General features: G+C 41.1%; 1 protein-coding gene across 1 annotated transcript in view; it reads left to right on the plus strand.

The window, feature by feature from the left end:
* Positions 1–16,207, plus strand: part of Xdh (xanthine dehydrogenase) — a 68,624-nt gene that overhangs the window by 36,053 nt on the left and 16,364 nt on the right. Inside the window, exons 17-24 of the mRNA XM_003473014.5 lie at positions 820–989; positions 3,131–3,254; positions 4,682–4,801; positions 5,761–5,857; positions 7,138–7,262; positions 8,095–8,228; positions 8,577–8,664; positions 10,609–10,695. Coding sequence (XP_003473062.1) covers positions 820–989; positions 3,131–3,254; positions 4,682–4,801; positions 5,761–5,857; positions 7,138–7,262; positions 8,095–8,228; positions 8,577–8,664; positions 10,609–10,695 — 945 coding nt within the window. The remainder of the gene's footprint in view (positions 1–819; positions 990–3,130; positions 3,255–4,681; positions 4,802–5,760; positions 5,858–7,137; positions 7,263–8,094; positions 8,229–8,576; positions 8,665–10,608; positions 10,696–16,207) is intronic.

Below are 16,207 nucleotides of genomic sequence, written 5' to 3' on the forward strand. Positions count from 1 at the left end.
TAGCGTGTGACTGCCTGGATTTGAATCCAAACTCTACCATTTTGTAACTGTGTAACCTTGGACATTAATTATCCTCTCTGCCTTTCTTGGGCAAATTAATTGCACCCACCTGCACATACTGATAGTAATAATACTGCTTCATAGTATGACTTTTGAGGATTAAATGTGTTAATAAAAGTAAACTGATTGGATAGTTACTAATGTACAAAATAGTAATTGCTTGATCAATATTAGCCATTATTATTACTTTGAAAAACAAATGCACAGTTTATTGTAAAATTTATACATCTTAAAACATTTCAGAAAATATAAAGAAAACAAAAATCACTCAAAATCTCATCTCCAAAGGAAGTCATTTTATTTTTATTTACTTCCACTTTTCGTATGCATATGGATGTGCATATGCTATAATTGTAGCATATTTTTTATTATTCAATTAGAATCATTACATACAAATACAATGTTTGTATCTTACCTTTGCATTTACTGTATCCTATTTTGAGCATTCTTTCCTTCTAATTAAACTTACTCAAAAGTATATTTGATGGTCGCATACTATTGCATAGTGTGACTATAGCATGACCCAGTCTCTGACTAATGAGCATTTAGGTTTTTTTTTTTTTTTGATTCCTTGATATACTGACACTGTGATCACACTGGTTAGTGACTATTTAGGTGCCTCTCTCTTTCCTTTGCACCATACCCCTCTGCCTCCTCCATTCCTACTCCCTCAGGTTTGCTTTGTCTTCTGGCATCCAGTTCTCCCCAGTGTACCCTGAAACAGTGCCCTTTGCCTGACTAGTGACCATGTTGTTCCAGGAGGTGCCTCCTGGTCAGTCTGAGGAGGACATGGTAGGGCGACCCCTGCCCCACCTAGCTGCGCACATGCAGGCTTCTGGGGAGGCTGTGTACTGTGATGACATTCCTCGCTACGAGAATGAGCTGTCTCTCCGGCTGGTCACCAGCACCCGGGCCCATGCCAAGATCTTGTGAGTGTAATGGGGGAGCCTGGGGCGAGCACCCATACGATTTTTCACATGTTTTCAGTCACTGGAGGCATAAAGATAGCGAGTATGCTCCAGGACCTCCCAGGAGGATGAGGAGTCATCTCAAAACCACTGTCTGGAGGGGAACAAGAGGAGCTAGGGCTCCCTAGCACCAAAAGAAGGTCTCTTCATGGGAGGATAAAGGATGCTAACATTGGAAATGCAGGCAGGGCCCAGATTCAGAAAAGCTGGGAGGGATACCAGAATCAGGGAGGCTGCACTTAGCCCAAAAAAGCCACTGAAAGACTTTACAGGACTAGGTTAGATTTGCACCTTGAATACCAGGCTAAATTTAAATGTGAAATTTCCAGAGAAACTTAAGTTAGCACTTAAAGAACAAACACAACAACCCTGTAGACAGGTCCTATTACTATTTCTCTGTTCCAGTATAGGAAACTGAGGCCGAAGCAGGGAAAGTTACTTGCTGAGGGCCACAGAGTTGGTCAGTGGTGGAATCTGTGTTTGATTTTTTTTGCTCTTTTTTTTTTTTAAACTTTTTATCGGTACTAGGGATCGAACTCACGACCGCCTGCTTGCAAGGCAGGTGCTTATGCCGCTGAGCTAAATCCCCAGCCCCAAAGTGGGTGTTTGTTTGCTCTTTTTTTTTTTTTAAACGGAATCTGTGTTTGAAACCAAGTAGCACCTGGGCTGTGCCACCTCTGTATGTTTAAGCCTAAGATCTTGAACGTCAACTCCATGGACGCTAGACACATACCACAGCTAAGCAGAAAAGCTAGGGAAATCCCCATCCTGGCCCTGTATCTCCCTGGACTAGGGATCAAGTCTCCTGGTGACTGACTTTCTTCTCCACTGTCACTTCCAGCCTGGATACAGGCTCCAAGAAGGGCAAGTCCCCCCACGCACGTATGCACGCACGCACGCATGCACGCACGCACGCACGCATGCACGCATGCACGTACGCACGCACGCATGCACGTATGCACACACGCATGCTCGTATGCACGTATGCACACACGCATGCTCGTATGCACGCATGCATGCACGTACGCACGCACGAACAAATGCATGCACGCACGCACAGAACAACTTTTCCAGATTCTTGAAAAATGTTTTAGTTGGAATGGTTGCCAGGTAGGAGGTGAATTTGTTTACCCTTGTTCTTGCTTTGAGCCCAGTACCACGACCCACATTGTCTACACTCCACTAATGTCCATTAAGCAATGTGCGAGTGAATGAAGGAGGGTGGGAGGTGGGCATAGTAATAACTGCAGTGCTCAGGAGCTTCATGTGTTGCTGGCACTCGGAAGGCATGGGATGGGGCAGAAGCCGCTGCATTTACCTTGGCATCCTTGCAGTGTAACCTCAGTTCTAATCTCAGTTACGCTGCTTTTGTGCTGAGCGATTTTTTTGCAAGCTGCTTATGAACTTGAGTTTCCCCACATAAATATGAGGATAATAATAGCTACTTTCAGGGTGTCTTGTGAGGAGGAACTGTCTGGAAGATGGTTAATACTTGTGGATTTCCATACATTTCCCAGAGATACCTCTGCCTCACTTTCCCTGTGGGAAGCTGGGCCAGAAGGATAACAATTTAGTCTGCTATAATTGCTAAACCCTCCAGGCTTTCTCCCTTTGAGGTTATATTGTCTAATTATGTCTAAGGCTGTCCTGCTACGCTGACATAGCACTATAATGTGAGGAGGGAAATTCGGCTATGTGCAGATTTTCAGGGCACACCAAAGGCTCCAGTGTGCTGCTTCTGAACAGATGTTGGCTGGTGAGGTACATTTGAGACAGAACTCTCCAGAATAAAAGCTGCTCAAATAGCGTGTGGTTCTCTTAGACTTGGAGACCGGACATGATATATCATAAGGTCCACGGAGGCAAGGCCCGTTTTATTCATTATTTCCCCAGCAGTGCTAAATATTCACGTAGGCATTTAATTGTATTTTCAGAAAAGAATATGTTAATTGAATTGAACTCTAATAGAAAGATGATAGAAAAGAACAAATTAGAGTGGGAGAAGGTTCATTAAAATAAGGACAGGTGGGTGATCCAATCCATGTGACAGATTTTCTGCTTCAGTTTGCCAACCTGGCCCTTCACACAGCTCCTTTTTGTAGGTCCATAGATACTTCAGAAGCTCAGAAAGTGCCGGGATTTGTTTGCTTCCTCTCAGCTGAGGATATTCCTGGAAGCAATGTAACTGGACTTTTTGATGATGAAACGGTCTTTGCAAAGGATGAGGTATGCTTGGGTTTTTGTGGAAAGAATGTGAAATAACTATTAAGGTTTTTAATTTATACTCATTGCTTATCTGTAATGGTGAAAGATGATATATTTGCATACATAGTGATCATCATTCAATAGGCCGGCATTCAGGACAATCTGTGAAGGACAGAATATGTCCTTATATGAAAGTTCATTTATTGATGTTGGTTATATAGAGTTTTTCCACAAGAACAAAGAGTTTCCAAATCTTTAAGACAGATGCTATAATAATGCTTCTATTTTTACTCATAGGATAATTCTCAGGTGGTCATTTTACAATTCTAACACAGATCAAATGTTACAGATTAGGTACAAGCAGGTTAGAGTTAAAGGTAAATTCACCTTATTATTGATGTAAAGGTGAAGAAAAAAACCAAAAACACTTCTCATAGTAAACACAAGGACCCCATAAGGAAAGTATTGTTAGAAAACAAATCGTTTTACAAGTTTCAAGAACCCCAAGGAGCATTGCTAGCATTTTGGTTGGTGAGAGTCAGCTAGATATACCCAGCAGGGCATTAGCAAACTAAGTCAATAATTTAACTGGGCCCTGGAGAGACAATTATCAGAGACTTTCATGCTAAGTGTTGATTTATATTGTTAGATACTTTGTATCCCAAAGTAATACATTGAAAAACAATTTTTGCTATTTATTTTTGGGGTAAAAATCAATGGAAAATATCCCTGAAAGAGATCCATTAACTTTTATGAATTATTTTTTTAAAAAATCATTACTCTTTCAGTTCTATAACTTGAAAAATTTGTTTGGGGATCATCAAATCTAAGATCCAGAGATCTGAGAGCTACTGCTTTGGGCATCTAGATGAAGCATAAGACTAGGTTTCAGTCTCTGAGGAGCTTCTGGTATAAACCTGGGAAATAGCACATAAAAAAGAGTAGTGTGGGGATTTATAACTAAACCAAGAGTCAAGGCGTGAGAGTTAGTCAAGGTCTGGTATCTACAGCCAGCTGTAACTTTGCCTTTCGGGTCTCCATCTCTTCATATGAAGGACAAGGATGTTGAAGTACAGGTGAGTTGGCTTACACACTCCCTGGTACCTTATCTGCTTGGAGCAGACATCAATAATCAATTTCCACTTTCTATTCTGTGCATCTTCACAATAGGCTACCAGTACTTAAAGAACAGAATTGGTCCTTGAAGTTTCTTTCTATTCTGATCCCAGTGATCTCTGTGCCTTGTCCAGTTCAAATGAACCTAAGCACTTATAAAGAGACTCCTATAAACTCAATTAGCAGGGTAAGGGAATGGAAAGGCCTCAGGGCATTTCTGAAGTGTGCTTTGATGGTCAGAGCAGGGCCTTCCTTTGTCTTTTTGAAAATCTATAAATGCTTTTCTTCATGAGAAGCTTCTAGTTTTGTTGACACACTGTCTCTGCTCCTAGGTTACTTGTATTGGGCACATCATCGGTGCTGTGGTCACTGACACCAGAGAACACGCACAGAGAGCTGCTCAAGGGGTGAAAATCACTTATGAGGACCTTCCAGCCATTATCACAATTGAGGTAACTGGGCAGCACTGCTTGTGTGGAGAGTCAGATCTCTGCCCCTGTAGGCTTATTCATTCATTCATTCATTCATTCATTCATTCATTCATTCATTCAGTGTTGTGCTGGGAATTGAACTCAGCCTTGCCCATGGAGGGCAAGAATTCTAGTAGTAAATGTTATCTTCAGTTCCCTGCAGGTACATTCATTAGGATCCTCCAGAGGTGATTGGAGCATCAGGCAGGGCTTAGACTATAGACAGTCCCTAGCTTGCCATAGTTCTACTAAAATGATGTTTGATTTTTCAGCTTTCCTGGGGTGTGAGAGCATACCAATACCTGTTTGCATTTTCAGCAGAATGTTCGATAAATACATGATATTTAGTACTTCATTTTAAAGCAGGGTTTATGTTAGGTGATTTTGCCCTATCATAAGCTAACGTAAGTGTTCTAATTATGTTTAAGGTAGGCCAGGCACAGTTATAATGTCTGGTAAATTAGGCATATTAAATGCATTTTTAACTTACAAAATTTTAAATTTACAACAGATTGATTGGGGCATAACCCCAGTGTAAGCACCTGTAAATGGATTTCAAAATCCTTTCCAATCCTAGGGGTTTTGATCCTATGAAATTTTTCTTTTCATAAACTTGGGCACAGTTTGCTAACATTCAAACGGAGTTCATCTCACCAAACCTTGGTTCCAGGTGGTACCTTATGGGATTTTATTTTGTTTTGTTTTTGTTTTTCCTCAAGACCCAGGGCTGTTCATCTAAGCCAAGGAGCTAGGCAGTGTGACTCCCTGGGATACTTTAAGTCTGTGCCTGAAGCTTACAGAGATTCATGTAAGAAAAGAGAGGGATGGCAGGAGGTGAGGGAGAAAAAGAAAGAGACAGCAATCAGAGAATTCTGTTCCAATCACGAGCCATCTGCCTTCCCCTTAAAGCCACACTACTGACGCTGCTTTCTGGTCCACAGGATGCTATAAAGAACAACTCATTTTATAAATATGAGCTGCAGATCGAGAAAGGAGATCTCAAGAAGGGGTTTGCTGAAGCAGATAATGTTGTTTCAGGTACAGTTATGCCATGCAGCACTGGGATAGGACAGCCCTGTTTTGTGAATTAAAGTCAAGAGATATGCTTTGACCCCTGGAGCAGGGAAGTGACTTCTAAACATTTCCTAGTGGAAGCTTCCTCTGACATTTGTAACAAAACAGTCGACCACTGGCTGCCACAGAGCCTCACTCACTGTCCTTTCTACCCTTCTTGTCTCTGGGATGGACATGCGTTAAGTGATCGTGGAGACATTATACATGGTGTTTATTGGTTTACTGGGGAAGATATGGGCCACAGGTGTGGTCAGCTCAGGGCCGGACTTGAGGTGAAATCTCATTCCATCCTGCTTCCCGTGACCTCTGTGTCCTGTCCCGTTTCTGCCAGGACTCTACCCACGCAGCTCCTTGTCCTCCCCATCGGCCTGAAGGTGCTGCCTTCTCACCCTCTGCTAGCTGTTTCCTGTACCTTGTCCCCCCCCCATCTGTCTCTGACTCTGAGATTAGGTACACAGTTCTATCCACCAGCCCCCTCTGGAATTGCTTCCTGCCTTGGTACTCGGGCATTGCTCAGTCACGAGCAGTCAGCTCTCCAACAGACCTGAGAGCTTCAGTCCTACAAGATGCCCTTATTTTGAGCTTTTAAACCACACCTTTTAAAATTTTTATTTTTACTGGTACATGTTTGCAGTGCATCATTATGACATTCCTTAGAGGAGGTTGGTGCATGTACACAACACGTCTTAATTCTTTTTCTATTCCCTTCCCTTCCTCTCTCCCTCCTTCTTTCATACCTAGTTCCCTTCCCTTTTGCAAAAAGATCTATCTCCCTCATTCCTATTATCTTGTACTTTGCTCTTTAATTATCTCTTGGATTTCTTATATAAAGTAAACCACAGAATATGTTAGCTTGTGTGTCTGATTTATTTCACTTAACATTGTGGTCTCAATCATATCTCTTATTCTTCTTTACCTTTTACAATCTTTTGGAAATCTTTTACAATCCTTTCTATAATTTCACTCACTGCAGTGAGGAAAGAACTTTGCACCTGATTTATTTATCTGTTTCATTTTTATTTCTTTGATTTATTTCTAATTTCTTCTTTGGGACTGCTGAGGAAGATACATGACCCACAGATGGCTAAGACTTTGAGGCCCATTTCCCCCCCAGCCAGGGAATACAGAGGTTACCTGTGAATAGGCAACTACTGCCCAGGCTGCTTGGCAGAGTGCGTTCTCTCCCTGAGCAGACATGCCCCTATACAGCATGTGACTCCCAGCGGGGCTCTCTGCTTCCCCAGGAGAGCTCTACCTTGGAGGCCAGGACCACTTCTACCTGGAGACTCACTGCACCATCGCTGTGCCCAAAGGAGAGTCAGGGGAGATGGAGCTCTTCGTATCTACCCAGAACACCATGAAGACCCAAGTAAGTGACATGTGGGTCAACTTAGGCACTAGGGCAGTAACTGGGGAGCCCTGGCAGGTCTGAAGAGCAAGATGGAAAATGGGGAGAGGGAGATCTGGGTTGGGCCTGAAGGGGACTTGGGTACATTGGTCCTGGAACTGGACCGTGTCATCAGCAAGCTTGGTGCCACTGAGTTTGTCACATAACCTTGCTTTACCTCAGTTTCTTCATCTATAAAATGGAGCCTGGTAGGATTGTTGGATCAAATAGATGAGATTTTGTTTTGTTATGTCTTGGTATCAGGAATCGAACTCATGACTTTGCACTTGCCAGGCAGACATTGTGCCACTGAGTAATATCCCCAGCTAGATGAGTTTTTATGCTTGCACTAGAGGTTGGCAAGCATTTGTTCTTATTGTAATGCTATGTGGTGTTGGTCCAAGCATACCCATCTCAGTTTCCTCATCTTTAAATCGAAGGAAAGAGGCTAAGCCATAGCCAAGGGCACTAACTTATCTGTGGCAGCTCAAATATCCTCTGCTGTGTGGAATGTGGCAGCAGTTGTCAGCATTTTTGTCAGCTGGTCCTACCCACCAGCGTCTTGCCAGATAGAATGGATTTAGACTCTGAAAATATGCTATGATCTCCCCCACTGCGGTTAAAAACAATGTCTGAATAGCCTGAGCTCAGTCTGTAGTAACCGATGAGTGCTGGAACCCACACGGCTAACCCAGGCTGCACTGCAAGGGGAGGGCATTTTCTACTCAGCGAAGTAAACAGCCCCGTGCATATCAGTTCTGAAATAAATCCATGCATGCATCAGTATGAGGGTTATTTTTGTTTTCTCCCACAGAACTTTGTTGCAAAAATGTTGGGGGTTCCAGCCAACCGGATTGTAGTCCGAGTGAAGAGAATGGGAGGAGGCTTTGGGGGAAAGGAGACCCGGAGTACGGTGCTGTCCACCGCAGTGGCCTTGGCTGCACACAAGTGAGTTCCAAGGCCTGCTTCTCCCCGTGGCTCTGGGGAAAGGAACAAGGATGCTTCTTCCAGGAAGGCTTTCTGGATCTGTCCCTTTGAAAGTAGTTTCCCCTGGCTTTGAATTCTCATAACTATGTTTCTAGAACTTTGGGTCTAAGGGTGAAGATAACATCACCTGCTGCTTTGTCCTTAGACCTGTGTGGCTATGTCTCCACCTCTGTCCCCTACCTGACAGCCATCTCCCTGTGTGCCTGGTGGAGAGAGGTGTCTTCCTTGCTGTTTGCACCCCTGAGATCAACAGATGTGGGCTACTGTCGAAGACCCAGAGGGTTTCTAACTCTGTTGCTTTCCACTCAGGACCGGCCGTCCTGTGCGCTGCATGCTGGACCGTGATGAAGACATGCTAATCACGGGTGGCAGACACCCCTTCCTGGCCAGATACAAGGTTCTAGATGGGGGTGTGTCTGGGTGGCAGCGTCTTCTTGGAAGGAATCTGGGGAAGAAGCTCAAGGGACCCTGGGCTTTGCTCTTACTTTTTGATGACCACAGTATCTATAGAAGTGCAAGAAAGGACAGCACTGTAGCTCAGATCCACCAAGAGCAACATAGAAAATGTGCTGGAGTAGGCTTGCAGGTCATCTCCCAAGAGACATCACAAGGGGCTGTAGGTGACTTCTGTGGGGATCTGCTATGATCTGTGACCAGTCAGGCTCAGGACTGTGATTTTTCAGCAGACCTGGGGTTATCCATCTTATGTCTGTTGTTAACATGTTCACAGTCTGATGTGGAAATCAGAATGATTGCTGAGTAATTTACAGTGAGAAATAAAACTTCCCAGAGTCCCAGACAGGCACAGGCTGTTAGGCTGGCACCTACTTTGACACAGAAGGACACCACCCAACCTTCTCTCTAGGACAGTCCCCTTTCTGGGCTCGGTGGATGGGTAGCTCCTGTTCTGACTGACGTGTCCTTCCTTCCATGTGTGGCTCAGCTTAGCTCTATGTATGGTTCAGGGCGAGTCCTCTCTTGTCATGACATGACCTTGAATAACTCTTCTTTGTCCTGTTTTGACTTTATTTCATGATTTAATTTCATATGTCCCAGAAAGACATTCAACTTCATTTGTTCCTAAATTTTTGGGAGCCTGAAGATAACAATTTGATCTTTGGGGTCTTAGTTTCATGCATATAAAATGGGCCACAAAATGGGTTTTGGTTACTTTTTTTTTTTTTTTTTACTCTTTGTCCCATTTTTTCCAGTTTTAATTTTTATATGTTTGCAGTACACAATGATCACATTCATCCTAAGGAGTTGGTAAACGTGCAGATCACATCTCAATTCTTCCATCCTCTCTCCTTGCGTCCCTCAACCCTTCCTCCATCTCTTGATCTCTTGCATATTGGAAAAAGATCTATCTCTCTACTTCTAACAATCTACCTTTTATTTTGCTCTTTATTTCTATTTTGTGTTTCTCATATAAGAGAAATCATGTAATATTTAAGCTTCAGGGTCTGATTTATTTCACCTAACGTTATGATCTCAAGGTGCATACAAATGAGTCAAGTTTATTTTTCTTTATGGCAGACCATTATGTGTGGATGACACATTCCGTTTACCTATTCACACTTGATAGACATACAAGGTGCTTCCAAGATTTAGCTGTTATGAATTGTGCTGCTATAAACATGGGTATACATGTATCACTATAATATTGTCTTTAATTCTTTTAGGGAGATTCCTAGAGAGAGAATAGCTGGGTTGAATGGAATTTATAGTAGAAGAGTTCCTTTTTCCCAAATCCTCCCAAGCATTTGTTATTTGATTTCTTGATGACAGTCACTTTTTTCTGGAGTAAAATGAAATGTCAGTGTTTTAATTTGCATTTCTCTAATGGCCAGTGATGGCAAACACCTTTTTCGTGTATTTGTCGGCCATTTGTACATCTCCTGAGAAATGTCTATGCATTCCAGGCATCCAGTTTTTGATTCGGTGTTTTTAATGGTTAAATAAGGTTGAGGATGTGTAAACAGGCTCTCACCAGTCAAAATGGTGAGGCGCCTTTCTCGTGACTTTCCTGTTTTCCTAACATCTTCTCTGCCCGTTCACAAGCACCTTTCTCTTCTACAGTCTCCTCCTTTCTCTTAGGAGTTGTGGGCAGGTAGAAAGGATGTAGGGCATGGGTCAGAGTGTCAGAGTCCAGAAGCCAGGGTACCGCACTGGGGAGGTTTCATTCCTTTCTACCTGTTTCAGTCTGGTGATGTCCCACGGTCATTTTGTTTTCCATGCTGCGATGTCTGGTCCTTTTGGTTTCCCAGGTAGCATAAGTGAAGGGGAGGAGCAGAGACAGAGGGAGGAAGGCCCTGTTGAGAAATCACTCCTCTTTTATCAGGTTGGTTTCATGAAGGATGGGAAGATTGTGGCTCTGGAAGTGGATCACTTCAGCAATTGTGGGAACACCCGGGATCTCTCCGAGAGTGTAAGTAGGACCTACACCTGCACGCAGGAGCAGCGAGGGGTTCAAGGACGTGCCCCACAGCCTGGTGACCTCCTGGATTCTTGCCTGGATGTTTGCCTGTTGCTCTTTCAATAGGTCCCTTGATCCCTACTCTTAGCTTCACCAACTTTAATGCCTAAAAGCACAGAGATGATCATGTTACTTCTCTGATTTGAAGCGTATTTTGCCAAGCTAGCAATGTTAGCTATCAAGCTTTGTGTTTTGAGTGGTGAGACTGAGTGTGTATGTGTGTGTGTATACATATGCTTGTGTTATTAATTTGTACATAGTTACAGTAAAACTAGGCAAATTAAATTCAGCAGAGTTTAACTGCGAAAGAGTAATTTGTGAGTCAACCCACTCTAAGAACCAGAAGAGGTTCAGAGAGGGCCACTTCACAGCGTGGGCAGGTGGCATTTGTGGACAGAATCAGAAATGAGGGATGAAGTTGCTTGCCGGCTTGCTGCTTGGCATTTGTCTCACGTGGTCTGCTCGGTTTTCCTCTTGTGAGAGACTGGAGCTCAGCCCGTGAGACTCAGCTGCTACACAAACTTTGGTTAGTTTATGAACTAATGGGATGCAGTTGTTACACAAGGGCGTAAGTCCAGAGGAATTCTCAGGCTACATTTAGTTTTAACAGCATGTCTAGTAGAAACTTTCTGTTTTTCAGTTCTGAAGTCCAGAAGTCTGAACTCAGGGCAGGGTCACATTGTTTCTGGGAGCTCAGGGCAGAATCCACTCTTTGGACTCTTTAGGTTCTGGGTGGCTGCGGCACGCCTTGACTGTCCCTGTCCTCACGTCGCCTTCTCCTGTGTGTCTTTTCTTATCTTCCGCTACCTTTTTAAACACTAAAACATGTGATTGCGGTAAGGTTCCACCCGAATAATCCAGAGTAAGCTTCTCCTCTCACATTCCTCAACACTGTCACATCTTTGGCGTGTAAGATGGTACTCAAAGTTTCTGTGCTCCCCAACTGTGGGATTTGGATAATTCAGGAGGAATTTTTCCTATTATAAATAGAATGCTTTATAAATGTCCCTTAGGTCCCAAGGATGGTGGTGGTGTTCAGTTCTTCTGTGTCTTTCCTGATTTTCTACCTAGACTGTCTATCAGTTTGAATGAGGAGCATTGAAATCTCCAATTGCAGTAGTGAGTTTTCTTTTTCTTTTTCTTTTTTAAAATGTCTCCTCCAGTTTTTGCTTCACAAATTTTCAGCTCTATAGTTTGGGAGAATTGATGGTTTTATTCTATAATATCCCTACTAATTCTTTGGCTCCAAAGTCTACTTTAACTTGATGTTAATAAAGCTACTCTTGATTTCTTTTAATTAACTCTTTGTGGTATATTTTCCCATGTTTACTTTCCTGCCTGTATTGTTTTATTCTTTGTGTGTGTGTGTGTGTGTGTGTGTGTCTGCCAGGACTCAAGTCACATCTTCACACTTGCCAGGAAGATGCTTATGCTACTGAGCTAAATCCTCAGCTGTTATTCTTTATTTTTAAATCAGTTTTATCCACCTATACTGTCATATTTGAAGTGATTTTCTTGAATACAGTGTGTAAATGGGCCATGTTTTAAAATCTATTGTTAATCTCTGTCTTCTAATTGTGTTTATATTATACACATTTAATATGAACTTTCATAAATTAGGGCATAAGTCTATAACTTTATCTTTTTTGCTTTTTTGATTTCATTTTTTTCCTCTGCTTTTTATTTCTCTGTGTTTCTGCCTCTCTATGGAGTACTCAAACAGTTTTGACTTATCTCAATGTTTTTCAAAGTATTTCTTGTTTAGCTTTTTTTGTTGGTTGCTCAAAATATTATGTTTAATGTACACAACTTATCATGGTCTATGGTGGGTTGTCATTTCCCTATTTTTAGTGAAATATAGAATTTTGTCTCTATTACTCTTTACCCTCCCCCACTTATATTAATTTTAAATATTTCCTTTATATAGCTTTAGAGCTGCATCATGACAGCATTATGATTTTTATTTCAATTATGAATAATAATTTTGAAAACTAAAGAGGAGAAAATATATCTCTATCATCCCAAGTTTTTGCTAACATTGTTTTTCTTCCTTTCAGTGTTTTAAGGCTCTTTTTATCATTTTCTTCTTATTTGGAGAACTTCTTTTGGCCTTTCTTTTATCAAGGGTTGGCTGGGGACAAACTGTATTCGTTCAGGGTTAAAAGTTCTTTTCTTTTAGCATCTGAAAAGCCAGGATACTCTCTCTACTTTTCTGATGAGAAATCTGTTTTCATTCCGATCAGTTTTCCTCTAAAGATAGTGTATCTGGGAAGTATTTCCCACGCGGTTTGAGTCCTGTTCATGAATTCTCTACCTACCCCTATGTCTCCAAGGTTCCTACCCAATTTGTCTTCCAATAGATTTAGTGTTTCTGTTTTAATATTCAGATCTTTGACCCATTTAGATTTTAATTTAGTACATGGTGATAGGCATGGGTCTAGCTTTAGTTTTCGGCAAATGGAGAGCCAGTTTTTCCAGCACCATTTATTAAAGAGACTGTCATTCTTCCAGTGAACCTGCTTGGCTCCTTTATCAAAGGTAAGGTGGTTGAGTGTGTTTGTAGCTGTGGTTGTATCTTCTAATCTATTCCATTGATCTTCAGCTCTGTTTTGATTCCAATACCATGTTGATTTTACTACTGTTGCTTTGTAGTATAATTTCAAGTCAGGGATTGTGATGCCTCCTGCTTTGTCTTTGCTGCTTAGAATTGCCTTTGCGATTCTAGGTCTCTTCTGGTTCCAGATGAAATTTAGGAGTGATTTCTCTAGATCTATAAGGTATGTTGATGGTATTTCTATTGGGATTGCATTGAATCTATATAACAGTTTTGGGAGAATGGCCATCTTCACAATGTTTGTTCTTCCTATCCATGAGCAAGGGATGTCTTTCCATTTTCTGAGATCATCTTCAATTTCCTTTTTCAGTGTATTATAGTTTTCACTGTATAAGTCTTTCACTTCTTTCGTAAGAGTAATTCCTAAATATTTCATTTTTTTGCTTGCTAATGTGAATAGTCCAGTTTCTCTTATTTCCCTCTCTGTGATTTTGTTGTTTGAGTATAGGAATGCTATTGATTTCTGAGTATTGATTTTGTATCCAACCACATTACTGAATTTATTTATTGTATCTAAGAGTCTTTCAATGGAGCTTAGGGGGTCTTCTATGTACAGTATCATGTCATCTGCAAACAATGACAACTTAACTTCTTCTTTTCCTATCTTTACCCCTTTTATTTCTCTTTCTTGCCTAATTGCTCTGGCTAGTACTTCCAGTACTATATTAAATAGGAATGGTGATAAAGGACATCCTTGTCTTGTGCCTGATTTTAAAGTAAAGGCTTTCAATTTTTGGCCATTTAGTATGATGCTGGCTGTTGGTTTGTGTACTCTGTTGTACATCATGTGCTATGTCTATCCTTGGTTTTGACTGACAGCTTTGTTTTGCCATATTTGACTTTATTCTCTCCCCCCCAAAAAAAGTAATAAGAACTAAGGAGTAATAAAATCCAAAATGTGTAAATTTTGTTGTAAAAAAGAGAGGGAGAAAAAAAAAGAGCTCTAACGGATATAACAGCAAGTGTGTTTAGGGGTGTTAAATAGCTGACTATATTAATGTTTTTGGATCATTGAACACAGCTGTTTGTAGTCTCTCTGTTTGAATGTCTACTTTGTATTCTTTGATACTGTGATTTGAGCAACTATTTCCAAGATGATAATATGTAATCTATTAACAGGTGATTTCTTACTGTTATGTTTTTTTTTGTAGTTCTGTATTATGTGTAACCTTACACTGCTTTGTTTTGTTTTGTGTTTTTCTCTTTTTCCTCTTAAATAAAAAAAAAAAGATAGTGTATCGTTTTCCCTAGCTGCTTTTAATGCTTTTCTCTTATCTTTAGTTTTCAGAAATTTAAATACGATATATGTTGTCATGAGTTATTCAGGTTCGTTCTGTTTGAAACTCATTCAGAATCTTCAATTTGTAGCTTTTGAAATTCTGGAAAGTTTTCACTGTTGTTTCTTGAGTGCTTATTAACCCCTCTCTCTTTCGCCTGTCTTTCAGGACTAATAACATGAACTTTAGGTCTTAGTTGTAGTCTCACAGGCTCCTAAAGCTCTGTTAATATTTTTTCACCCTATTTTCTCAGTGTAGTTTAGGCTGAATAACATGTATTATTTTACACTTTGGTCCAGTAAGTCTTTCCTCTTCTCTTCTCCTCTATTTAATTCAATCAATGAGATATTTATTTTGGCTATTGTACTTTTCAGTTATAAAATGTCAGTTAGGTTCTTTACTGAGACTGTTTACCTCCTAATGTTTTTTAGGGTTTTTTGTTTGTGTCAAATGTTCATAATGGCTCATAGAAACATTTTTATGAGGGTTATATTAAAACTATTGTCATAATTTTAACAACTTTATCACCTCAGTGTTGGCATCTTTTATTACTCAATTTGAGATCTTCCCATCTCTTGGTATAAGTAAATTTTTTTCACTTAAACCTGGAGAAGGTCAATATCAATATATAGACGATGGTAATGATGATGGTAATATTCTGAGATCTGGGATACTATTGAAGCATTCTAATTTAATTGGTTGTTTATGACCCTGTGTCTGTAAGGGGAAATGGAAGCGAGTGCTACCTCATTACTGTGAGAAGGAGGTGGCACTGACTTTTGTTGGCACCCAGGGTTGGGGGCAACTCCTTATCGCTGGGCAGGGATGGGGCTCTCAGTTCCTCTTGCTCTCCTCTGACATTATAGTGGGCTGTTTATCACTGGGCTATGGTGAAAGCCTTAACTCTGTAGGTTTCTTTTGATGTCATCCAGCAGACAAAAATGAACACTGTGTTTATTGCTGAGGGTATGGAAATCTGTTCACGTGTCCTCCAGTGACTCCACAGGATGAGGCCAGGGCTTCATTATTGACCACTAAGATTGAAAGTCCCCTAACTTTCCTTGATGCCACTGATTAGTGTTAGAGTATCCTATTGTAGAGGAAGGAATGGGAGTATATGGGCTTACACTGAGTTTTTGCATGCTTGATTAGGAATGGAACCTCACAACATTTTTCGGTGGTGTATGGCTGGCTTGGACCAGTTACTGGCTAAAAAACTTTCCATTTTGCTGGGCTGCCACTTCCCTGGTCCTCTGGCTAGAGAGAGCACAATGGAGGGATAGGAAGGGCCTCTAGAATCACTGGCATTTCTAGATTACCTACTTTTGCTCCAAGTTTGAGATACTGAGGTCAAAAAGAAAACCTTCAAACTCATCATCACGTCATTCCTCATGGCCTGAGGTCCTGTGAATCTGCCTTTTTTCAGAATATTATTATGCCATGATCGATTTGAAATAAATGCATATAATATGCACATTTTAGTGGTACTTGTTAGAATCATGAAAGAGGAAGGCGATATTTTTTCCAGGATAGAAACTCAAGTAATGTCAAAGGTGATTGTTTTGGGTTTTCA

The sequence above is a fragment of the Cavia porcellus genome, unplaced genomic scaffold (genome assembly GCF_034190915.1).
Source record: "Cavia porcellus strain 051 isolate PalLab524CR breed Dunkin Hartley unplaced genomic scaffold, mCavPor4.1 scaffold_1, whole genome shotgun sequence".
Taxonomy (NCBI): Eukaryota; Metazoa; Chordata; class Mammalia; order Rodentia; family Caviidae; genus Cavia; species Cavia porcellus.